A 27253-nucleotide genomic window follows, 5' to 3' on the forward strand; every position below is an offset into this window, starting at 1 on the left:
TTCAATGTAGTGTGTTACCAACACACAGCTCTCTGCGTCCTCCCCCAACAGGACGGGTAGCCTATCCCTCCCCCAACAGGACGGGTAGCCTATCCCTCCCCCAACAGGACGGGTAGCCTATCCCTCCCCCAACAGGACGGGTAGCCTATCCCTCCCCCAACAGGACGGGTAGCCTATCCCTCCCCCAACAGGACGGGTAGCCTATCCCTCCCCCAACAGGACGGGTAGCCTATCCCTCCCCCAACAGGACGGGCAGCCTATCCCTCCCCCAACAGGACGGGTAGCCTATCCCTCCCCCAACAGGACGGGTAGCCTATCCCTCCCCCAACAGGACGGGTAGCCTATCCCTCCCCCAACAGGACGGGTAGCCTATCCCTCCCCCAACAGGACGGGTAGCCTATCCCTCCCCCAACAGGACGGGTAGCCTATCCCTCCCCCAACAGGACGGGTAGTCTATCCCTCCCCCAACAGGACGGGTATCCTATCCCTCCCCCAACAGGATGGGTAGCCTATCCCTCCCCCAACAGAACGGGTAGCCTATCCCTCCCCCAACAGGACGGGTAGCCTATCCCTCCCCCAACAGGACGGGTAGTCTATTCTCATCAGAGGTCTTTGAAACTCCCTAATTGTTTTATATTTTTTACATTTTGTCATAAAATGCAGCTCTGTCTCGGGTTCTGCTGTGGTGCAGTGGTTGCACAGCCTTTCCTCTACTGGGAGCCAGGTTCTGCTGTTGTGCAGTGGTTGCACAGCCTTTCCTCTACAGGGAGCCAGGTTTTCCTGTGTCTACCCTTCTCAATGGCAAGGCTGTACTTTGTCAAGATTTTTCAAAGGTTTTGATCAGAAACCATGGTCAAATAGTTTGCTATGGTGTACTGTTGAGTTAGGTCAGATAGCACTGCATTTTGCTTTGTGCTTGTGCTTCCCAGTGGGTAATGTAGTTCATGTAGCTTTGACTGTGTTGTAATTTGGTTTATTCTGTTTGATTGGATGTTCTGGTCCTGAGACTTCAGTGTGTTAGTAGAACAGGTTTGTGAACTCAGCCCCAGGACCAGCTGGATGAGGGGACTCTTTTCTTTGCTCAGCTCTTGGCATTGCAGGGCTTGGTAATGATATGGAAGTGGTCACTGTATTTTAAATGTTTCCATAACTTAATTGCACTTTGAGTTTTTATTATTAGCAGATATTTCCTAATTCTGCCCTGCATTGTTTGAAATTTTCCTCTGGACATGTAGGAGACCCTTACAGGATTTCAAAGGTGTGTTTGTCCCATTGGGTGAAATCATGTTTTGCAAGTGGACCCCATACCTCAATGCCATAAAGTGCAATTGGTTCAATGAGACATTCAATTAGCTTTAGCCGCATTTTAATAGGTATTTCAATTTGAATGAGTTTTTTAATGGTGTAGAATGCCCTGCGTGCTTTCTCAGTTCTCTCAGCCTCATTTAGGTGTCCAGTTGAGTTTATCTCTAAATCTAAGTAATTATAGTGTGTGCATTACTATATATTTAGTATTTTGTACCAATTGAGAACTTTGGTCTAATTCCCTGAATTAGGTCTGGAAATACTGCTCTAGCAGGCCCAGGCTCTGCTGTAGGCCATGTGCTGTGTGTGACCGCAGGCACAGGTCATCTGCGAACAGCAGGCATTTAACCTCTGAATTGTGGAGACTAACACCAGGTGCTGAGGATTTTTCTAGAATAGTGGCCAACACGTTGATGTAAATATTGAAGAGCGTCGGCTCAGATTGCAACACTGGCAAAGGCCCCGTCCCTGGTTAAATAATTGTTATTTTCTTGCCAATTTTGAAGCTGCACGTATTGCCAGTATTGATTTAATTATGTCATGTGTTTTACCCCCTACACCACTTACAATTATTTATCTTTCTCTATCTCATCTCTCTCTCTGTCTCTTTCTCTCCCTTTCCCTCGACCTCTGTGAGCCTCTCTCTCTCTCTCTCTTTCTCTCTCTCTCTCTCTCCTTTCTCTCTCTTTCTCTCTCTCTCTCTCTCTCTTTCTCTCTCTCTCTCTCTCTCTCTCTCTCTCTCTCTCTCTCTCTCTCTCCTTTCTCTCTCTTTCTCTCTCTCTCTCTCTCCTTTCTCTTTCTCCCTCCTGTCGATGGAGGTATCGCTGGCATCCATTCAACCAGGTCATTAACATTGATCAGATAGGGCCTTGGGTGTTGGGGCTAATTTTGGATTCCCCCGTAACGCACACTGATGGGTGTCCTCTGGACAGCTGGCCAGGATGTGATCAAAACCCAGTCAGTGGTAGTGACAGGGGTTCTGACCTGGAGATTATTTTTACTATTTCTATTTCCTTGAGTCTCGTCTTCTTTCTTTCCCTCATCTTCCACCCCCTTCTCCTCCCACTCCTGGTCCTCCCTTCCCCCTCTTACCTCACACCTGCCATCTTCTCCTCTCTGCATCTTACTATTGTTGCCTCCTCGTCTTCTTTCCTCCTGAGTTGGTCTTATCTGACAGGCTCTCTGAGGAGTCAGTCCTCTCCTCTCCTCTCCTCTCCTCTCCTCTCCTCTCCTCTCCTCTCCTCTCCTCTCCTCTCTCTGTACTGAAACTGAAGACAGATGTTACAGCCAGTCACACTACTGACTGGGTGGCAGGGTGAATCATGGCGGTGAGAAATAACAACCACACAGGAAGAGTTTTCATTTTTTTGGGCCTTCTTATTTTGCCCATAGTTACATTTGTTAGAAACATTAGTTAGGAACTCTGTTGTGTATATGATAGAACTGAGTCCAGTTCAGTAGGTTTTGATCTAATTGACACTCAATTAGTCATGGTGACAAATGTTCTATCCCAGGAGGGAACGGAAAATGGTACAGTACCCAGGTTGCGTGTGTGTGCGTTCGTGTAATTGTATGCGCGGGTGTGTGAGCGCGTGTGGGGGAGAGAAAGGTGGAGGGAGGACTGATTGACGGATGATTATGTGGCTGGCCATCTGGACCGCAGTCAGAGAGAAGCTGAAGCCAATTCACCAGAGAAAGTGTGTGTGTGTGTGTGTGTGTGTGTGTGTGTGTGTGTGTGTGTGTGTGTGTGTGTGTGTGTGTGTGTGTGTGTGTGTGTGTGTGTGTGTGTGTGTGTGTGTGTGTGTGTGTGTGTGTGTGTGTGTGTGTGTGTGTGTGTGTGTGTGTGCGATGTGTCTGTACAGGTATCTGTGTACATTTTTTGGATGTATTTCTCCCCATTCGCTTGTATAAACACACATAACATGAAGCCCCAACGCAGTTGCACTCCCTTCCTCCTAATTGTTTGTACACTTTAACAATTAGCCAGCTAACAAGTCGTTACTACGCCCTGCGCCATATCCCTCCCTGCTATCTGACTGCCTAATTGAGTCAGTTGTATCTGAGGAGAAACCCTGTGCATAGTTACTATGACAACACAATACGGAAGAACACAGAGGATATCAGTGTGTTCGGTTCACCTCACAATAACACCTGTCTTCATCTCAGGGACCCCGCTCTCTGTCTTCATCGTGGAGCTGACACTACTACCTACTACCAGGCCTATGGGAAAAGAGTGGAGGACGGGATAGCCCACTCTCTGTAAAAGTCTGGATGTAATAAGTCAAGATAATGTATATGCCACTTAGTAGACACTTTTTTTCCAATGGGACTAACAGTACATTTTACTGTAGGATGCATATGACCTTGGCCAACTGAGGAATATGTGTGTCAACAGGCCATGTTGGACAGGCCATGTTGGACAGGCCATGTTGGACAGGCCATGTTGGAGCCTGGCAGAAGATGTATTAGCTACTGTACTGTGTTAACACAATGAGCTGGCTAGGCACCAGGCTTATTGACTGAAGGAAGGCTTACTGGATCACTTGTTTGTTTGCTAACACAGTTGACCTAATCTAGTGACCACTGGCCAGCTAGGCTAGTGAAGACAAATAATGAATCAACAGGAATTGTAGTTTGAAGTGCGATTGGGAGTCTAGCCACCCTAGACCCTAGGTGTGGTGTGTGAGAGTGGACTCCAGATGTAATGGAGCGAGTAAATGGCAGGCAACACTTACAAGGATGACTTTTATAGCATTGAACCAACAGGACATCTATACTCCACGTTGGCACCAAACATCAAACATTCCATGACAACAGACATTCTAATTTTCTGTGGAACTGTCTTCAGAGACAAATGGAAATTCTTTGCAATGAAAAACTCTTTGAATAACAACTAATAACAACCCCCCCCCCCCCCCCCCCCCCCCCTCCAGAGGACCTGTTGCCATTTGGTTTCCCCAGCATTGACATGGGTCCTCAGCTGAAGGTGGTAGAGAGGACCAGGACGGCCACCATGCTGTGTGCTGCCAGTGGCATCCCTGACCCAGAGATCTCCTGGTTCAAAGACTTCCTCCCTATAGAGCCCAGCTCCAGCCAGGGTCGCATTAAACAGCTGCGCTCAGGTAAGACAAATGGGAGTTCTTGTGTTTCTTTAATGATACATCCTCATTTCATTAAAACCTCACACCCCCCTTTAAATATCCCCTGTATTACATACTTACTTTGCACTCTACCCCACGATACAAAACAACACCACACATCACAATAACCAAAACCTCACCACTTAAACAACCGTATATCTTCCCCAGCTGTACAGACGGCACTCTCTGACACACCATATCTCCTGAAACATCTCCACACTCAAATTCTACCCAGAGGCGCACTGAGATCATCCCATTAAATAATAATAAAGGGTCTGTTACCCCCCCATCTTTGACCCTGTTCCTCCTTGTTAGCCAAGTAGCAAACTTTGTCTGAGAAATCAGATAATTCAACAACACACATTTGTCCTTTTCCTTATTTGAATACCTGTACTCCACGATAAACATCCCAACAGTAAGACCCACCCCCAACCTCTCACACAGACATTCCAACAGTAAGACCCACCCCAACCTCTCACACAGACATTCCAACAGTAAGACCCACCCCCAACCTCTCACACAGACATTCCAACAGTAAGACCCACCCCCAACCTCTCACACAGACATTCCAACAGTAAGACCCACCCCCAACCTCTCACACAGACATTCCAACAGTAAGACCCACCCCCAACCTCTCACACAGACATTCCAACAGTAAAACCCACCCCAACCTCTCACACAGACATTCCAACAGTAAGACCCACCCCCAACCTCTCACACAGACATCCCAACAGTAAGACCCACCCCCAACCTCTCACACAGACATTCCAACAGTAAGACCCACCCCCAACCTCTCACACAGACATTCCAACAGTAAGACCCACCCCCAACCTCTCACACAGACATCCCAACAGTAAGACCTACCCCCAACCTCTCACACAGACATTCCAACAGTAAGACCCACCCCAACCTCTCACACAGACATTCCAACAGTAAGACCCACCCCAACCTCTCACACAGACATTCCAACAGTAAGACCCACCCCCAACCTCTCACACAGACATTCCAACAGTAAGACCCACCCCCAACCTCTCACACAGACATCCCAACAGTAAGACCCACCCCCAACCTCTCACACAGACATTCCAACAGTAAGACCCACCCCCAACCTCTCACACAGACATCCCAACAGTAAGACCCACCCCCAACCTCTCACACAGACATTCCAACAGTAAGACCCACCCCCAACCTCTCACACAGACATCCCAACAGTAAGACCCACCCCCAACCTCTCACACAGACATTCCAACAGTAAGACCCACCCCAACCTCTCACACAGACATTCCAACAGTAAGACCCACCCCAACCTCTCACACAGACATTCCAACAGTAAGACCCACCCCCAACCTCTCACACAGACATTCCAACAGTAAGACCCACCCCCAACCTCTCACACAGACATCCCAACAGTAAGACCCACCCCCAACCTCTCACACAGACATTCCAACAGTAAGACCCACCCCAACCTCTCACACAGACATTCCAACAGTAAGACCCACCCCAAACCTCTCACACAGACATTCCAACAGTAAGACCCACCCCAACCTCTCACACAGACATTCCAACAGTAAGACCCACCCCCAACCTCTCACACAGACATCCCAACAGTAAGACCCACCCCCAACCTCTCACACAGACATTCCAACAGTAAGACCCACCCCCAACCTCTCACACAGACATTCCAACAGTAAGACCCACCCCCAACCTCTCACACAGACATCCCAACAGTAAGACCCACCCCCAACCTCTCACACAGACATTCCAACAGTAAGACCCACCCCAACCTCTCACACAGACATTCCAACAGTAAGACCCACCCCAACCTCTCACACAGACATTCCAACAGTAAGACCCACCCCCAACCTCTCACACAGACATTCCAACAGTAAGACCCACCCCCAACCTCTCACACAGACATCCCAACAGTAAGACCCACCCCCAACCTCTCACACAGACGTTCCAACAGTAAGACCCACCCCCAACCTCTCACACAGACATCCCAACAGTAAGACCCACCCCCAACCTCTCACACAGACATTCCAACAGTAAGACCCACCCCCAACCTCTCACACAGACATCCCAACAGTAAGACCCACCCCCAACCTCTCACACAGACATTCCAACAGTAAGACCCACCCCAACCTCTCACACAGACATTCCAACAGTAAGACCCACCCCAACCTCTCACACAGACATTCCAACAGTAAGACCCACCCCCAACCTCTCACACAGACATTCCAACAGTAAGACCCACCCCCAACCTCTCACACAGACATCCCAACAGTAAGACCCACCCCCAACCTCTCACACAGACATTCCAACAGTAAGACCCACCCCAACCTCTCACACAGACATTCCAACAGTAAGACCCACCCCCAACCTCTCACACAGACATTCCAACAGTAAGACCCACCCCAACCTCTCACACAGACATTCCAACAGTAAGACCCACCCCAACCTCTCACACAGACATTCCAACAGTAAGACCCACCCCCAACCTTTCACACAGACATTCCAACAGTAAGACCCACCCCCAACCTCTCACACAGACATTCCAACAGTAAGACCCACCCCCAACCTCTCACACAGACATTCCAACAGTAAGACCCACCCCCAACCTCTCACACAGACATTCCAACAGTAAGACCCACCCCAACCTCTCACACAGACATTCCAACAGTAAGACCCACCCCCAACCTCTCACACAGACATTCCAACAGTAAGACCCACCCCAACCTCTCACACAGACATTCCAACAGTAAGACCCACCCCCAACCTCTCACACAGACATTCCAACAGTAAGACCCACCCCCAACCTCTCACACAGACATTCCAACAGTAAGACCCACCCCCAACCTCTCACACAGACATTCCAACAGTAAGACCCACCCCCAACCTCTCACACAGACATCCCAACAGTAAGACCCACCCCCAACCTCTCACACAGACATTCCAACAGTAAGACCCACCCCCAACCTCTCACACAGACATCCCAACAGTAAGACCCACCCCCAACCTCTCACACAGACATTCCAACAGTAAGACCCACCCCCAACCTCTCACACAGACATCCCAACAGTAAGACCCACCCCCAACCTCTCACACAGACATTCCAACAGTAAGACCCACCCCCAACCTCTCACACAGACATTCCAACAGTAAGACCCACCCCAACCTCTCACACAGACATTCCAACAGTAAGACCCCCCCAACCTCTCACACAGACATTCCAACAGTAAGACCCACCCCCAACCTCTCACACAGACATCCCAACAGTAAGACCCACCCCCAACCTCTCACACAGACATTCCAACAGTAAGACCCACCCCAACCTCTCACACAGACATTCCAACAGTAAGACCCACCCCCAACCTCTCACACAGACATTCCAACAGTAAGACCCACCCCAACCTCTCACACAGACATTCCAACAGTAAGACCCACCCCAACCTCTCACACAGACATTCCAACAGTAAGACCCACCACCAACCTCTCACACAGACATTCCAACAGTAAGACCCACCCCCAACCTCTCACACAGACATTCCAACAGTAAGACCCACCCCCAACCTCTCACACAGACATTCCAACAGTAAGACCCACCCCAACCTCTCACACAGACATTCCAACAGTAAGACCCACCCCAACCTCTCACACAGACATTCCAACAGTAAGACCCACCCCAACCTCTCACACAGACATTCCAACAGTAAGACCCACCCCCAACCTCTCACACAGACATTCCAACAGTAAGACCCACCCCAACCTCTCACACAGACATCCCAACAGTAAGACCCACCCCCAACCTCTCACACAGACATTCCAACAGTAAGACTCACCCCAACCTCTCACACAGACATTCCAACAGAGACATTAATGGCATTAACCTGGCACACACAAAAAACAATCACAGTTTCACTCATGACACAGAAAGGACACCCCTGCCCGATTCCCGGTTCAACCCGTGCCAACCAGCGTCCCCAACAAAATTGTAGACCTGCACCAGGCTGGAAAGACTGAATCTGCAATAGGTAAGCAGCTTGGTTTGAAGAAATCAACTGTGGGAGCAATTATTAGGAAATGGAAGAAATACAAGACCACTGATAATCTCCCTCGATCTGGGGCTCCACGCAAGATCTCACCCCGTGGGGTCAAAATGATCACAAGAACGGTGAGCAAAAATCCCAGAACCACACGGGGGGACCTAGTGAATGACCTGCAGAGAGCTGGGACCAAAGTAACAAAGCCTACCATCAGTAACACACTACGCCGCCAGGGACTCAAATCCTGGAGTGCCAGACGTGTCCCCCTGCTTAAGCCAGTACATGTCCAGGCCCGTCTGAAGTTTGCTAGCGAGCATTTGGATGATCCAGAAGAAGATTGGGAGAATGTTATATGGTCAGATGAAACCAAAATATAACTTTTTGGTAAAAACTCAACTCGTCGTGTTTGGAGGACAAAGAGTGGCCTAGCCAGTCTTTAGATCTCAACCCCATAGAAAATCTTTGGAGGGAGTTGAAAGGCCGTGTTGCCCAGCAACAGCCCCAAAACATCACTGCTCTAAAGGAAAACTGCATGGAGGAATGGGCCAGAATACCAGCAACAGTGTGCGAAAACCTTGTGAAGACTTACAGAAAACGTTTGACCTCTGTCATTGCCAACAAAGGCAATAACAAAGTATTGAGATAAACTTTTGTTATTGACCAAATACTTATTTTCCACCATAATTTGCAAATAAATTCATGAAAAATCCTACAATGTGATTTTCTGGATTTTTTTTCTAATTTTGTCTGTCATACTTGAAGTGTACCTATTCTGCAAATAAATTCATTAAAAATCCTACAATGTGATTTTCTGGAAAAAAATTCTCATTTTGTCTGCCATAGTTGAAGTGTACCTATGATGAAAATGACAGGCCTCTCTCATCTTTTTAAGTGGGAGAACTTACACAATTGGTGGCTGACTAAATACTTTTTTGCCCCACAGTATATACAGTATGAACATATACACAGAAACATACAGTACGTGAACAATTCAAAATGACAAATAAACCCTAAACCAACACATTAGAATGACCTTGAATGTCCCTGATGGGTCCCTGATGGGACCACACAACAACACGATGGGAGTGCAAAGCCACATGGAGAACGTGCTCCATGCGTACTGTATCTAAACAAAACTACTGCTTTGTTTTCTTTTTGTTCCTCTCTATAATCTTCAACAGCTTTTGGTAAGTATTACTCTTACCCTAGCCATGCCCAAACCCTTAGGATATGTCCATAAGACTACAGTCACTCCAACATTAAAGCAGTGTTCCCCAAATGGTGGTTCAGGACTAATTGGTGTCCCACCGCAAGTTCCTTTTTGATTGTAGGTCACAGTTAAGGACTGGACTGTGACTAGAAACATGATTTTTGTTTATTTGGATGGTCACAAGTCAAACAACTTTGAGGACCACTGCATTAAATTTCCTTTAAGATACTGAGTGAGTCCCTCTACAGTTCCTTTCTGTCCAGCTGGTCCCTCTCCTTGCTAGGCTCAGAGTGTCTCCACATACGCAAACACACACGCGCACACAGATGCACACACACACACACACACACACACACACACACACACACACACACACACACACACACACACACACACACACACACACACACACAAACACACACATCCATCCATCATCTCCCTGAAAGGGGTATAGTGATGCATATGGTCCAAGAGTCATATTCTTCAAAAATGGCGTCTATTTTCTACAGCCATCTGTTATGTAGATCCTTCCAGCCATATGCATTAGGAGACTTCTGTAGGCCAATCCTCCTCATTAAATTGGGATTGAGGCTTGCAGAATTACCCCTAATGTATAACTTGGGATTCACACAACAGATGGTGTGCAATATGGACTCAGTTTGACATTACACCACGTTTGACATGTGAAATTGCCCGACAAATGTTGGATTTGAGTTAACTATCCCTTGGGTTAGTGATGATGGACTGACATCTCTCCTATTCAATTTTGGGCGGGGAGACACACACACACACACACACACACACACACACACACACACACACTAAAAGCACATGATCAACTCCAAAAAATCTGGACTCCACCCCCCACTAGATCAGGAGCAGGTCTTTGAACCAAGCAATCTCATTCAGGGCCAGTCAGTCATTCACAACTGTATGTGGTTGATTTTCCTGTTTTCCCCACCCTGGTTTCCTATATACCTTACCATTGTCAACAACTTGAATTGTTGTGTGTGTGTGTGTGTGTCCATCTGTGTTTGTCTGCGTCTCTGAGCATGTGTCTGTGTTTCATGTGTTGTCTCAAGGAGAGTGTGTTTTAATGCTCTCTCTACCTCCCTCCCTCTCTTTACCTTCCCCACATGAAAAAAGACTACAGTTTACTATAGAATACTACAGTACTTACTATAGAATTCTGTAGTAAACTCTAGTATGTAGTATCCTTCGATCAAGTGTAGTACTTACTATAGACTGTAGAATACTATAGTAAACACTATAAAAAAAGCACTGTAGTAAATACTACAGTATTGTCCGCAAAAACACTACAGACTGCAAAAACACATCACTTTTTTTTATCCCAATTTCATGATATACAATTGGTAGTTACAGTCTTGTCCCATCGCTGCAACTCCCATACAGACTCGGGAGAGTGAAAGGTCGAGAGCAGGACCCCACACTGCTTCTTGACACAATGCTCGCTTAACCCAGAAGCCATCTGTACCAATGTGTCGGAGGAAACACTGTACACCTGGCGACCGTGTCAACATGCAGGCGCTCGGCCCGCCACAGGAGTTGCTAGAGCGCGATGGGACAAGGACAAACCCTCCCCTAACCCGGACGACGCTGGGCCAATTGTGTGCCGCCTCATGGGTCTCCCGTGGCGGCCGGCTGCGACACAGCCTGGGATCGAACCAGGATCTGTAGTGACACAGCTAGCACTGCGATACAGTGCCTTAGACCGATGCACCACTCGGGAGGCCCCAACACTACACTTTTTTAGCTATAGTAAATACTACAATATTTAATTTGCATATACTCTGCCCATTCCGTCCCCCATATCCCAGTTTGTACCAGCCAAGTGAGAAACCTACATGATCATATATTGTGTTCCATATAGGTTATACGTTCAGAACCCAGTCCTACCTACATACAGATTATACGTTCAGAACCCAGTCCTACCTACATACAGATTATATGTTCAGAACACAGTCCTACCTACATACAGATTATACGTTCAGAACCCAGTCCTACCTACATACAGATTATATGTTCAGAACCCAGTCCTACCTACATACAGATTATACGTTCAGAACCCAGTCCTACCTACATACAGATTATACGTTCAGAACACAGTCCTACCTACCTACAGATTGTACGTTCAGAACACAGTCCTACCTACATACAGATTATACGTTCAGAACACAGTCCTACCTACATACAGATTGTACGTTCAGAACCCAGTCCTACCTACCTACAGTTTGTACGTTCAGAACACAGTCCTACCTACCTACAGATTGTACGTTCAGAACAAAGTCCTTCCTACCTACAGATTATACGTTCAAAACACAGTCCTACCTACCTACAGATTGTACGTTCAGAACACAGTCCTTCCTACCTACAGATTATACGTTCAGAGCACAGTCCTACCTACATACAGATTATACGTTCAGAACCCAGTCCTACCTACATACAGATTATACGTTCAGAACCCAGTCCTACCTACCTACAGATTGTACGTTCAGAACCCAGTCCTACCTACATACAGATTATACGTTCAGAACCCAGTCCTACCTACATACAGATTATATGTTCAGAACCCAGTCCTACCTACATACAGATTGTACGTTCAGAACACAGTCCTACCTACATACAGATTATACGTTCAGAACACAGTCCTACCTACATACAGATTGTACGTTCAGAACACAGTCCTACCTACATACAGATTATATGTTCAGAACACAGTCCTACCTACCTACAGATTGTACGTTCAGAACACAGTCCTTCCTACCTACAGATTATACGTTCAGAACACAGTCCTACCTACATACAGATTGTACGTTCAGAACACAGTCCTACCTACATACAGATTGTACGTTCAGAACACAGTCCTTCCTACCTACAGATTATACGTTCAGAACACAGTCCTACCTACATACAGATTGTACGTTCAGAACACAGTCCTACCTACCTACAGATTGTACGTTCAGAACACAGTCCTTCCTACCTACAGATTATACGTTGAGAACACAGTCCTACCTACATACAAATGATACGTTCAGAACACAGTCCTACCTACATACAGATTGTACGTTCAGAACACAGTCCTACCTACATACAAATGATACGTTCAGAACACAGTCCTACCTACATACAGATTGTACGTTCAGAACACAGTCCTACCTACCTACAGATTGTACGTTCAGAACACAGTCCTTCCTACCTACCTACAGTCCTACCCACCTTGTAATTAGTACAATATACTACAATCTGCAAAAACATTACATTAATTACTATAGTATATACTAGAGTTTTCTTTTACTACAGTATTTATTTTATCAAATCAAATGTTATTGGTCACGTACACATGGTTTGCAGATGTTATCGCAGGTGCAACGAAATGCTTGTGTTTCTAACTCCAACTGTGCAGTATTACCTAACAATACAAAATAATACACAAAAACTACGAAAGGAAATAAGAACTATCAGGACGAGCAATGTCAGAGGCGGAATATAAACACATATCTATATATGTGACCGACCACCTCGATTCGGCTCAATTCGGTCCTATGTAACGGAATCTGAAATGGTGTTTTTTTTTACATTGGATTAAAGTGAAGACTCAGCTGCAAAATTGAGCAACAATAGAAAATATTTCTGCTTTGAAAGTTGATTAACTTGAAACCCCACTTTTAGAAAATGGCCCGTGAACGTTTAGGTACACATACTGGAGAGCTCTTCTTTGTCTACACCCATTCAGCATCGTTCACACCCTCTTAAGCCTTAGCCCCACCCATCTCATTAACGCTTGAGGCCATGTGAGGCGATGTGGTAACAGAGTGAATACAGTAGTGTAATAAACAACCAAATATTTCAAGACTAAAAGTGGTGAAAGTAGTAGCAAAAAGTAGTAGTAATGTGTTGTGCTGTGTTGTGATGGGCCGGGTCTAGTAGTGCTGTGTTGTGATGGGCCGGGTCTAGTAGTGCTGTGTTGTGATGGGCCGGGTCTAGTAGTGCTGTGTTGTGATGGGCCGGGTCTAGTAGTGCTGTGTTGTGATGGGCCGGGTCTAGTAGTGCTGTGTTGTGATGGGCCGGGTCTAGTAGTGCTGTGTTGTGATGGGCCGGGTCTAGTAGTGCTGTGTTGTGATGGGCCGGGTCTAGTAGTGCTGTGTTGTGATGGGCCGGGTCTAGTAGTGCTGTGTTGTGATGGGCCGGGTCTAGTAGTGCTGTGTTGTGATGGGCCGGGTCTAGTAGTGCTGTGTTGTGATGGGCCGGGTCTAGTAGTGCTGTGTTGTGATGGGCCGGGTCTAGTAGTGCTGTGTTGTGATGGGCCGGGTCTAGTAATGCTGTGTATGTAATAAGCCATGTCTGGCTTTACTCTCCTGGGGATGACGGAGGTACTGTTTCAGAAATGGGATTGGGGGGTGTGGGTGGTGATGGGTGTGTGGGTCCCTGCCAAGTGTTGCATTCTTTAGGTTCTTAGCAAATGTTCTGACACTGACCTGATCAAGGTGTACATTGTCGTATAAGTGTTTGCATGTCAGAGTGGGATGGTGAGACATTCTGACGTTGAACAGTGAGGCACAGTCCGCAGTCATCTGTTGATTTATTTTGTTGATCAACTGCCCTGGGAAGTCTTTTCTTGGTAGGGGGTTGGACACAACTATGTTGGTTGTTGGGAACATAGCCTGTGCCCACAGTGTTCTCACTGCCCCAGATACATTTTCACCTTTGGCACGAAGTTCATTTGTGCCAGTGTGGATGATGATGTTGTCAGGGGTGTCAATCCTGGTCTGACTGAGTAGCTGCATTGCACGGTCAGTTGTAGGACACAAGAACTTATACACCTGGTGTCTAGTGAATCATCTTTCCTGGACCAAGAACTTCCCATTTGAATCGATAAGGATTGCAGTTGTGGGTGATTGTCTGGGTGGAGCAGACTGGGAGGCTGGGAGGTTGACCTGGGCTGGAGCAGGCTGGGAGGTTGACCTGGGCTGGAGCAGACTGGGAGGCTGGGAGGTTGACCTGGGCTGGAGCAGACTGGGAGGGGGGTGCAGTGTCATCAGGCTGTGGTGGAGGCCATGCTGGTTATGTTGGTCTCAGATTCTGCCTGTGTTGTACCAAGCTGGTGGACATGTTCTCTAGATGCAGAGGACATAATGACTAGCGGCTAGTTGAGGGTGTCAATGTACCTCTCTCTGCACTAGCTCCTCTCTTGTTGTGCTCAGATGGTCTCTGAGGTCATCATTTGTCTGACTCAGTTTGTCTATTCTGCTTTCTAATTTAGCAGTAGATGCTCTTAGTTTCTGGACAGTGTCATCCTCTCGAAGCTTGTTCTGTCTGAGTTCTAGGACGTCTGCTTCGACTAGAGAGAGGGTGTTGTGGAAACGTTGCATAGCGGGTGTTCTTGGTGTTGTAGGCATGTCCTTGGCTCTGTCTGCTGCAGGTGAGGTAGGTAGAGGGCACTGAGGGCTTCTTGCTGGGTCACAGAGACTGTTGAGGTGTTGGGGCCTGCTTTTCTCCATCATCTCCCTCCTTCACTTTTTCCTAAGTTTCTGAGATTAGTTCTGCCTCTACTTTTAAGGTAACAAACATATTCTCTAAAGCCTGGAGGCTTGAATCATTGCCTTGTATCAATACAGTTCCATTATTGTAGAAGTTGACTATTTGATACGTGTTGCTCTGGTCAGCTTTTTCAAAAATGCTGATTTGACATCCTTGGCTGTTGTCTCTCTTTTTGGAGAAAGGGAAATGTTTGCAAATAACCCTTTTCCATATGTGCCCTCCTTTGGTATTAAATATTAAATTTGCTCTTGTTTTGCAACTGGTAAGATCTGCAAACAGGCATTCATGGTTCTGTCCCATCATCAAACCTAGCTTTCTCCATCTGGATGTCTGGTGGGTAAACAATTTCCATAGAAATGCTGGTGATGTTGGCTACAATGTTGCAATATAAGCCTACCTTTTCCAAAACAGCTTGTTTCTTATATTATTGTCTCTGGTGTCTTTAGAGAACTGTTTTACTTTGATGTCCTTTGTCTTCTGTCCTTCCTTTGTCTTTCTAATGTGTTGTTAACAAGCTAATTTTTATTTATGGCTTGCTAGCTTATTTTAGGAGAGTACCTAGCAACTGCTTAGCAACTGGTAAAGCTAACTGCACATTTTTATAAAAATAGATAATTTTTCACAAGCCCTATCTTCTAAATGTTTTGCTTGTTTTGTCTCCCATTCAGTCTTGCAGTTTTCTTTTGTTTTCCCCAATGTATCTCACTCTAGAAACCATGGAAATGTCAATATTTGGAGAAGCAAATGTTTTTCAAAAGCTCCTGCTGCTCAATTTGGAACTCTCTCCTTCGCTACACTCCTACCTCCCTCTCTGTCTATCTCTACCTTCCTTCCTCCTCCCTCCCCCTGTCTCTCTCTATACCTCCCTCTCTCTCTCTCTATCTTCCTTCCTCCTCCCTCCCCCTGTCTCTATCTATACCACCCTCTCTCTCTTCTCCCTCTCTCTACCGTCCTTCCTCCTCCCTCCCCTGTCTCTCTATACCACCCTCTCTCTCTCTTCTCCCTGTCTTTATACCCTTCTCCCTCCATCTCTCTCTCTACCCTCCTCCCTCCCCCCTCTCTCTAGCTCTCTCTCTCTCTCCCTCTCTCTCTCTCTAGCCTCCTCCCTCCCCCTCTCTCTCTTTACCCCTCTCCTATCTTCCTCTCTCTCTACCCTCCTCTCTACCCTCCTCTCTCCCATCCTCTCTCTACCCTCCTCTCTCCCCTCTCTCGCTCTACCCTCCTCTCTCTCTCTCCTTTACCTCCTTCCTCTCTCTCTACTCTCTCTCTCCCCCTCTCCCTCTCTCTCTCTCTTTTTCCATCCCCCTCGTCTTATAAAGCAGTGCTTGCTTGTTGCACAGATAAGTTATTCTTGTTTTGCGCCCAGCTCTGCACTGTTCCACAGGGAAAGGAGAGCGAGGGAAAGAGACAGAGGGGGGCGGGGGGGGGGGGGGGGGTTCTGCCTCTTTTGCCTTTCATGTGTCTGCAGAAGAGATAAGCAAAGAGATGTCAGCTGCAGTGGAGACAGAGATGACTCAATAAACACACACACGCACCCTAACAAGACAACTTCCCATAGCTCCCAGAGTATTGCTGTAACTTCAACCTCTGTAGATAAGTTGTTGTCCAGGAGCAGATACCATACTCCTGAGAATGAATCTCCCTCCCTCCCTCCCTCCCTCCCTCCCTCCCTCCCTCCCTCCCTCCCTCCCTCCCTCCCTCCCTCCCTCCCTCCCTCCCTCCCTCCCTCCCTCTGTGTCTCTGTCTCTAACACACACACCATACACACATAAACACACAGACAGCCCACTGTCATTACGTAAACTACAGTTTGGGCATGTCTCATTAAATACAGCGCCTGGATCGATCTCGCCTTCTCTGCTCAGTCTCTCTTTTTCTCTCTACACCATATTAAGAACACCTATTGAGTTGCACCCCCCACCCTTTTGCCTGCAGAACAGACTCAATTTGTTGGGGCATGGACTGTGCAAAGTGTCAAAAGCGTTCCACATGGATGCTGGCCCATGTTTACTCCAATACGTCCCACAGTTGTGTCAAGTTGGCTGCATGTCCTGTGGGTAGTGGACCATTCTTGACACACACAGGAAACTGTTGAGCGGGAAAACCCCAGCAGTGTGGCAGTTCTTCACACAAACCAGTGCGCCTGGTACCTAGTACCATACCCTGTTCAAAGGCACTTCAATCATTCATCCTGTGAATAGCACACACACAATTCATGTCTCAATTGTCTCAAGGCTTAAAAATCCTTATTTAACCTTTCTCCTCCCCTTCATCTACACTGATTGAAGTGGATTTAACAAGTGACATCAATAAATGATCATAGCTTTCACCTGGATTCACCTGTTCAGTCTTTTTGTCATGGAAAGTGCAGGTGTTCTTAATGTTTTTTATACTCAGTGTATGTATCTTTGTCTGTAGACTCCTGAGGGACAAACATTCTTGCAACCATAGCAGGCTCCCAATTACGCCAGACAGGACTGGTACATTCGTTAGAACTGTTCATAGCAACAAGCTCCACTGGCAAATACCCCCCTAACCCAACAAGCTCCGCTGGCAAATACCCCCCTACGCCAACAAGCTCCGCTGGCAAATACCCCCCTACCCCAACAAGCTCCGCTGGCAAATACCCCCCTACCCCAACAAGCTCCGCTGGCAAATACCCCCCTACCCCAACAAGCTCCGCTGGCAAATACCCCCCTGTTCCAACAAGCTCCGCTGGCAAATACCCCCCTACCCCAACAAGCTCCTCTGGCAAATACCCCCCTACCCCAACAAGCTCCGCTGGCAAATACCCCCCTACGCCAACAAGCTCCGCTGGCAAATACCCCCCTACCCCAACAAGCTCCGCTGGCAAATACCCCCCTACCCCAACAAGCTCCGCTGGCAAATACCCCCCTACCCCAACAAGCTCCGCTGGCAAATACCCCCCTGTCCCAACAAGCTCCGCTGGCAAATACCCCCCTACCCCAACAAGCTCCGCTGGCAAATACCCCCCTACCCCAACAAGCTCCGCTGGCAAATACCCCCCTGCCCCAACAAGCTCCGCTGGCAAATACCCCCCTACCCCAACAAGCTCCGCTGGCAAATACCCCCCTACCCCAACAAGCTCCGCTGGCAAATACCCCCCTACCCCAACAAGCTCCGCTGGCAAATACCCCCCTACCAAATCCACACTCTGCTTTTGTCATGTTCTGTAGTACGCTTTTCTATCACACGACTGTAAGCCAGGGGGAGCCTGAAAGCCGCTGTGTGTGTGTGTGTGTGTGTGTGTGTGTGTGTGTGTGTGTGTGTGTGTGTGTGTGTGTGTGTGTGTGTGTGTGTGTATTCAGTTGTGCATATTTTTTTTGTGCATATTTTGTTTTGTGAACACTTGTGTGTGGTTCTGCCCCTGACCTCATTTCAAATTCACCCAGTTTGTTATAAGGGCCTTTTGTGAAGGGCTTTCAGCAGAATATGCTCAAGGTGAAAATGACTGAAAGAATAATAACAATGTGCCATGATAATAACATGCTTTAGGAGACTGCTGTTGTGTGTAGCTAGCTATATGCTCCAGGGACTCCTGTTGTGTGTAGCTAGCTATATGCTCCAGGGACTCCTGTTGTGTGTAGCTAGCTATATGCTCCAGGGACTCCTATTGTGTGTCGCTAGCTATAAGGGACTCGTTTCAGGAAACCGGGCGTATGTCGCGCGTCACTACTTCACAGGAGAGGCATTTGAATGTAAACATACATTTTTTATCAAAATGCATTTTTTGGACTGAATTACCTTCTGGAACATGTGAACTTTCATGTGCCTTAATAACAAACGTGTATGCCATCTGTATATATTAGTACAGTTGTTAAATTACACGCCTAGTTGGTTTAGACACAGAAAAAGGCCTTCCCGATTGGCTGAGATAATGGTTGGTCTGGACATTCCGAGAGATGAGTTTGGATTGGTCTGCCACGTAGCACGCTTCTGTCTATAACATGAGCTGCTCAGTATGTGTAGGTAATCCTTTCTAATGCAACTTTTTTTAAAGATGTCATGAAGAACTGCAAAAGTGTTGCTAATGCTCTCCACTTTCTGGAGGACCGAGATTTGAAATCAGTGGAATGTCCAGTGGAAGCAGATTATGATAGCTGAGGAGATGGAGAAAATTCTGGCATTTGATTGCAAATATGCGGAGGGAGTCGAAAAGAGAACACACTGTTGTATAAAACATCTGTCTCCAGATTACATCTTCAAACTAAGGGCAACCATGGCATCAGTGACAGAGAAGGAGAAGCATTCACCCATGTATACGGGTAAGAGAGTCTAGCTAGCTACATTTTCAGATATTATATGTTTCTAATTTTGTCAGAAATTTGTTTTCATTGCAAGTTAAAATGTAGAGTTAGCTAGCTAGCTAATGTTAGCTGGCCGGCTTGCTAGCTAACGTTATGTGTATGATCTGTGTAGTAATATCATTTGTATCTCAGAACCATTTGCACTGCAAGTTAGCTAGCTAGCTAACATAGAACCTAATTGGATAGCGTTAGCTATTTGCAGATTCATGCAGGGTAGTAACGTTATGAGTTGGGATTATGGTTCATTGTTTAGCTAGCTCCATGTCTAAACAAAATACTCCACAATGCAAGTAACCATTTCACTGTACTGTTTACACTTTCTCTATCCTGTGCATGTTACAAATAAACTGATTTTATTTGATATAGTATGTGTTTACCAGAGATGGTAATGTGAAGAACAACATGAACTGCACCAAAGTCAAATTAGGATATAGCGTTAGGCCAACGAGACAGTGTTAAGTTAAAAAGTTAAGTTAAAAAAAATGATCTGGTAGAATGCCCTGCTTTTATCTTGTCACTCACAACCGTAAGCTATTTTCTGTGATTAACTCACCATTAACTTGTAAGTAATGATCTTGTTGTGAGTTTATTTTCCTGTAATAATTCATACAAAATTAGTTAAAGTTAAGACATTGTCAGCTATATGATATGGTCATTATTTGAACTGGCTAGCCAGCTAACTTAATGTTAACTAGCTAGCTAACACGCTAGAAATGAACCAACACCTTGTTTAAAAAGTTGCTTTTAGTTTCCTGGTTTGCTAGATTGACATATACTAAATAGTTTTTTTAAACGGATGCGTTTATTGGTGTTAAAATACACCAGTTTTGCTATTTTGGACCAGCAGGTTGCTGATGTCATGCAGCCTGTTGTTTTTGTGTAAATACTTTTTCATAATGACAATGACAAGTTTGATGTTGGATGACAATAGAATGTTCTCAATGTCACGACGACAGCTGTCTATAGACATGTCGATAGACGTAGTATAAACCAGCCTCTTTGGTTGTTTAGTGCACTACTCACTCTGTTTAGGACATGGCCTCATATGAATCCTTAATGAGATGGGTGGGGCTAAGGCTTAAGAGGGTGTGAATAGTGCTGAATGGGTGTAGACAAAGAAGAGCTCTCCAGTAGGTGTAGCAAAATATTCAAGGGCCATTTTCTCAAAAGTGCTGTTACAAGTTTATCAACTTCCAAAGCAGAATTACTTTCCCATTGTTCTTCAACTGTAGTGTATGATGTACCATTTTCTAGCACTGAGTCTCTACTTTTATCCAATATTTTTTTAAATACAATTTCAAATTTTGCTACATAAAACCGAATTTAGCTGGTCGGTCACATATGCTCCAGGGACTCCTATTGTGGGTTGCTAGCTATATGCTCCAGGAATTCATATTGTGTGTAGCTAGCTATATGCTCCAGGGACTCCTGATGTGTGTAGCTAGATATATCCCATTAAGCTGGCTGTGGGGAACATAGATTTTTCATGGCAGAAAGGAACCAGTAATGGAAAATCTCTCTTTATCCGTTTTCATGGTAGTTTTAATCAGTTTAATGATGAGTAAATATAGATTTGATTTATGAATGTATCATTAATTAACCCATAGCAATGCCTCTTTTTATTCTCGCTCTCACTCTCTCTCCCCCCCCCCCTCTCTCTCTCTCTCTCTCTCTCTCTCTCTCTCTCTCTCTCTCCCCCCTCTCTCTCTCTCTCTTTCTCTCCCCCCTCTCTCTCTCTCTCTTTCTCTCCCCCTCTCTCTCTCTCTCTCTCTCTCTCTCCCCCTCTCTCTCTCTCTCTTTCTCTCCCCCCTCTCTCTCTCTCTCTTTCTCTCCCCCCCTCTCTCTCTCTCTCACCCCTCTCTCGCTCTCTCTCTCGCATATCCTCTTTTTCACTTTTTCTTTCATTCTCCCCCATCTCTCTCTTTCTCTCTCTTTCTCTGTCTCTCAGGTGCCCTCCAGATAGAGAACAGTGAGGAGTTAGACCAGGGAAAGTATGAGTGTGTGGCCACTAACTCTCAGGGAGTGCGTTACTCTTCCCCGGCCAACCTGTATGTACGAGGTAGGAACTTACCATGGGTATAAGAACACACACACAAACACACACGTGCATTATAACACACACACCTGTCACAAAGCTGAAACAGCTGTCACCATTATACAATGTATTAAGTGGTGTTAAGTCCTAGTTTATCTACATGTTTTTTTTGTTATTTATTTTCTTCCTATTTGCATCCACTAACCAAACCAAACCTATAAACCAAGTGAAACACCAGTTGGTGACCTAAGACTGATAACGTTCCAGACTAAACTGGGTTTTACAGATGTTGCATCAAGGTGCTGTTTTTTGTAATAACTGCCACTGAATGGAATTAGACAAAAAGGAATAGGCCAGTGATGTCATACTGCACTGGGGCCATTGTGCAGTTCCAGGGTCTTTGCTACAGTATGACATCACAAATGTCCTCTCCCTCTTCATATTTTTCTAAATTGAGGGCCACAGTGACTGAGGGTTTGTTTTTCTCTTGCACTTTAAAGTGGAACTGACAGTGTTTTAACTACTTTGCAGATATGAAACAAACAGACAATTCCCAGTTTATGCTACAAAACCAACTTTATAAGAGGTTGTAAAAATAGGTTCTATGTGACTCAACATTCCATGACGTTCACTAAGGCATTGTTGGCAGAATAGATGGATGCAGTTCAATGCATGGTTAATATACACAATTCCTAAAAGTTCTAAGAATTTATGATAACGTGAAAATTACCATATCTAAGGGCTCGCTTGTCAGAAAATGTAAATATATATATTTTTAAAGGGTGTCATCTTCCTCTGGGTGTATATGAACAGATTTCATGGTCGTAAAATGCAGTCAGTTCCACTTTAATACAGTGATTGGCTAGGGAATACATTTGGTTTCTCAAGTCTAACTGAGACACAAAAAAAACATAATGCAAACCAACAGCCAGTGTTGCCCTCCAGTTCTAGGTTCTCGACTGGGGTAAGGGAGACTGGAATTAGGGGTTCTAGACTCAAATTTCTAAGCTCTTAAGCCCCTGAGTTTGAAGTTCCTGATCCTACATTTGAAGTGGGTTCTGTGGTTCTGTGAAGAACAGCGTGAATGTGCGTGCGTACATTTGTGTGACTGTGTGTATGCGGTGTGTGTGAGGCTTTGAGCTGGACGTTTTTACTCTCTGTTTCCCCGTTCTCTCTCTCCCCATCACGTCATTGTGTTCTGCATCAACCCCCTTACATCCCCCAGAGCAACGAGAAGGTTGGTGTGTTCTTTTCTTTCGGTACTCCTTCCTTTTTATAAAACATTTACACCTGAAGTTAGGAGAGATACATCAGTCTTAAACAGTCTAGAAAAGACATATGAATAACCCTCATGTCAAATTGGTTTTAATTTGATAAACACTTGTTTGATTGAAGGCGTTTCACTAAGCTGTAATGAGGCTAGCTGCCTACGCAGTCATTTGCATTGATTGCATTGTGTGGCCTTGTTTGTAGACCTTTGATATTGCTTTCATCCGAGCGCGACGTTCTCTGCATGGAACATTCTTGTTGTCATGGAGACCCAGGAATTGGAAATGAAAAGAAGGCTATCTATGCATGGACGGAGAGTGGAGGCGGCGCTTGCATGCCTGTACCCAGACTAACTGTGTATGGCACGGCTCCAAGTGTGTGTGTGTGTATGTGCGTGCATGTGCTCTGTGTGCGTCTATTTTTTTTATTGATTTCTGTTGTCTTGTCCCATGTCTTGTATTTATTGTTCTGTCTTTATGGGTTTGTGTTATGTAACTGTCATTCTTCTGCACTTGTGGGATGCTGTGTGTCGCGTTGCCAATGTGTTTTGGTATTGTGTGTGGTCTCTGTGTGTTGTATTGGTCTGCTGCTGTTTGTTTGCGCACATACTCTGTGTAGCCAGCTTGGTACTTGTATACTGAGTGGTCCTCATATCCCCTCAGGGAAAATAAAGCATTCAAATAAGGCTTTATTCAAGTGGCATTTAAAAGTACCTTATAATTATTTACACGCTTGTTTGGTTAGCAAAGACTAAGTTAGTTCTGCTGGCTCAACATACACTTACACTCAGAGGCCAAAAACACACGCAGTATTGTTCTGCTTTCTTTCTTTATGTACATTCTGTATTTATATTCAGATGAACAAAATGTACATTCATATTTATTTGCACAAAACAAGTTATTTCAGTGGATTGTGTCCGTCCACAGTATACTGTTATTCACACAGAGATCCTATGGAATTCTATGGTTATACTACATTACATCAAATCAAATCAAATGTATTTGTCACATACACATGGTTAGCAGATGTTAATGCGAGTGTAGCGAAATGCTTGTGCTTCTAGTTCCGACAATGCAGTAATAACCAACGAGTAATCTAACCTAACAATTCCAAAACTACTACCTTATAAAACTACTACCTTATACACACATTATATTAGTATGTTATTGTTCACACAGAGATCCTGTGGAATTCTATGGTTATACTACATTATATTAGTATGTTATTGTTCAAACAGAGATCCTATGGAATTGGTTATTCAGCTGCTAAGTAGCAGTTGCTGTGGTTATGAACTATATAACGTCCTCTATTGATTGCCAGTTGAAATGAACAATGTATCCTCCTCGATATTGATGTATATTTATTGAACACACATATTAATTAAACATCTCTCCACTTCTTTATTAGATCAGGCAGGATTAACCTGTGTAAATGCCAACAGGGCTTTAGTGTGCGGTGGCTGTGCTCTTTAATGAAATGCAACGGTATCCCAGGCAGCTCTCAATCCCAATCTACTATGGTCTAGCATCGTCATCAACTCTACCCTGTAGACAATCCTGTTATTGATACTGGAGCAGAATAAATCATGGCATTACAATTGTACCCCTTGGCCTATACAGTCTATTGTAGGCTACTTAATTAACAAGATATGCTATTCTATCAACATTCTGGCCAGAGATCTTTCTTGAGAAGGACTCTAGAAATATCCTTTATATGTTCCATGATATTAATACGACCTTGTTTTATTGATACTGAACTCACATGAACTAAGCAAAAAAATAAATGTCTCTTTTTCAGCACCCTGTCTTTCAAAGATGATTCGTAAAAATCCAAATAACTTCACAGATCTTCATTGTAAAGGGTTTAAACACGGTTTTCCATGCTTGTTCAATGAACCATAAATTAATAAATGAATAAACATGCACCTGTGGAACAGTTGTTAAGACACTATCAGCTTACAGACGGTAGGCAGTTAAGGTCACAGTTATTAAAACTTAGGACACTAAAGAGGCCTTTCTACTGACTCTGAAAAACACCAAGAGAAAGATGCCCAGGGTCCCTGCTCATCTGCGTGAACGTTCCTTAGGCATGCTGCAATGAGGCATGAGGACTGCAGATGTGGCCAGGGCAATAAATTGCAATGTCCGTACTGTGAGACGCCTAAGACAGTTCTACAGGGAGACAGGACGGACTTCTGATCGTCTGGACTTCTGATCGTCCTCGCAGTGGCAGACCACATGTAACAACACCTGCACAGGATCGGTACATCCTAACATCACACCTGCGGGACAGGTACGGGATGGCAACAACAACTGCCCAAGTTACACCAGGAATGCCCAATCCGTCCATCAGTGCTCAAACTGTCCGCAATAGGCTGAGAGAGGCTGGACTGAGGGCTTGTAGGCCTGTTGTAAGGCAGGTCCTCACCCGACATCACCGGCAACAACATGTGCACAAACCCACCGTCGATTGACCAGACAGGCCTGGCAAAAAGTGCTCTTCACTGACGAGTCGCGGTTTTGTCTCACCAGGGGTGCTGGTCGGATTCACTTTTATTGTCGGAGGAATGAGAATTACACCAAGGCCTGTACTCTGGAGTGGGATCGATTTGGAGGGTCAATCATGGTCTGGGGCGGTGTGTCACAGCAACATCGGACTGAACTTGTTGTCATTGCAGGCCATCTCAACGCTGTGTGTTACAGGGAAGACATCCTCCTCCCTCATGTGGTACCCTTCCTGCAGGCTCATCCTGACATGACCCTCCAGCATGACAATGCCACCGGCCATACTGCTTGTTCTGTGCGTGATTTCTGATACTGACTGTTACTTTTGATTCTGACCCCCCCCCTTTGCTCAGGGACACATTATTCCATTTCTGTTAGTCACATGTCTGTGGAACTTGTTCAGTTTATGTCTCAGTTGTTGAATATTGTTATGTTCATACAAATATTTACACATGTTACGTTTGCTGAAAATAAACGCAGTTGACATTGAGAGGACATTTCTTTTTTTGCTGAGTTTATATGTCTGATAGTAAATAGGTTGTCACTGCCTGACCGTTCATTCTCGGCCTTATCTTTGTTCAGCATGCACTTGAATATTGTGCTGTCCTGCTGCTGAGCTGGATGTACCCTACTTTCCTTGACAGAAATGTCCACATTCTCTTCTTCAGCTTTAACAAGTCTACATACCTTGAGGGAACTTCCAGTCGTTAGATATGTACACCACACGTTATGCACACACTTTAAGAGTTGAGTATTTTCTTAAATAAAATATCAAGCTGAATTGTATGGTACTGCGTACAGTAGGTGCTCTTGTCTGCTGCATGGTTTTAACCTGGTCACTCTGTTTCTGTTTGTCTCTGTCTGGCTCTTGCATGCTTTGGAGAGAATCTGCCTGCCTGCCTTTTGATTTGATGTCTCTTATAACAGTTACATTTGATTTTGTCTGTTAATTAAATGTCTATTTTTTTGTCTTGAACTTTAGTGTCCAATTCTGGGGATCTGTTGGAATTCTAGGGCCACTCCAAATGTATGGCACTGTTATGTTGAATGGGATCATGTCCACCGAGCTATTGAATCACTGCCAAATTGTTCATTCGTATTTGGTTTTGGTGAATAGTTTGTTTGCGTGCTATCTGAGGAAGACTAGGAATACAGTGAAATCCATTGAACCTAGAGAAGATATTTCAATGCTAGGTGAAGTTTATTAATGAATCTGAGCATGGTTCTTTTAAATTAAATGCATCAGCTGAGAATCATTTGGGGGAAGACTGAGGCTAGTGATTCTATAAAAACTCTTTCCCCCTGATTTACTCCCACTGACTGAGTGGAGATTCCTGTATTGTGACTCAAAACATGATTCAAACCCCTGGTTCAGATACTGTTTCGAATCTTGACGTTAGCCAATATTTCTACTGACTGTGTCTGTCTGTCTGCCCTTCCTCCCCTTGCATCCACTCCTGTCTGTCTGTCTGTCTGTCTGTCTGTCTGTCTGTCTGTCTGTCTGTCTGTCTGTCTGTCTGTCTGTCTGTCTGTCTGTCTGTCTGTCTGTCTGTCACTTCAGTCCTCTGTTTTGCAGCCTTGGGGTACCAAATTTTCAGTTCCTACGACATCCACCAATCAAAGTCTGATTTTGGAGAACCTAACAGCAGTTTCAAGAGCGCCATGTGTTTTCTCTTTCCCATCCCTCCTTTCTTTCCCCTTCTGCCCTTTCCCCCTTTCTTCTTATCTCCCTTACCTCTTATCCTCTCTGCCCCCATCCCTCTCTTCTAATATCCCGTCCTTCTTTCTCTCTCTTCTGCATTCTGCACTCCATCTGTACCCTGGTGTGTAGGATCAACAGACAAATGTGCATAATTTTAA

The 27253-nt window shown here is 45.4% G+C and overlaps 1 protein-coding gene across 1 annotated transcript in view; it reads left to right on the top strand.

Annotated features, from left to right (window-relative positions):
• Positions 1-27253, top strand: part of LOC139386494 (receptor-type tyrosine-protein phosphatase S-like) — a 129014-nt gene that overhangs the window by 58448 nt on the left and 43313 nt on the right. Inside the window, exons 6-8 of the mRNA XM_071132062.1 lie at positions 4239-4427; positions 21534-21644; positions 27225-27239. Coding sequence (XP_070988163.1) covers positions 4239-4427; positions 21534-21644; positions 27225-27239 — 315 coding nt within the window. The remainder of the gene's footprint in view (positions 1-4238; positions 4428-21533; positions 21645-27224; positions 27240-27253) is intronic.

Source organism: Oncorhynchus clarkii, chromosome 28, assembly GCF_045791955.1.
Source record: "Oncorhynchus clarkii lewisi isolate Uvic-CL-2024 chromosome 28, UVic_Ocla_1.0, whole genome shotgun sequence".
NCBI classification, from domain to species: Eukaryota; Metazoa; Chordata; class Actinopteri; order Salmoniformes; family Salmonidae; genus Oncorhynchus; species Oncorhynchus clarkii.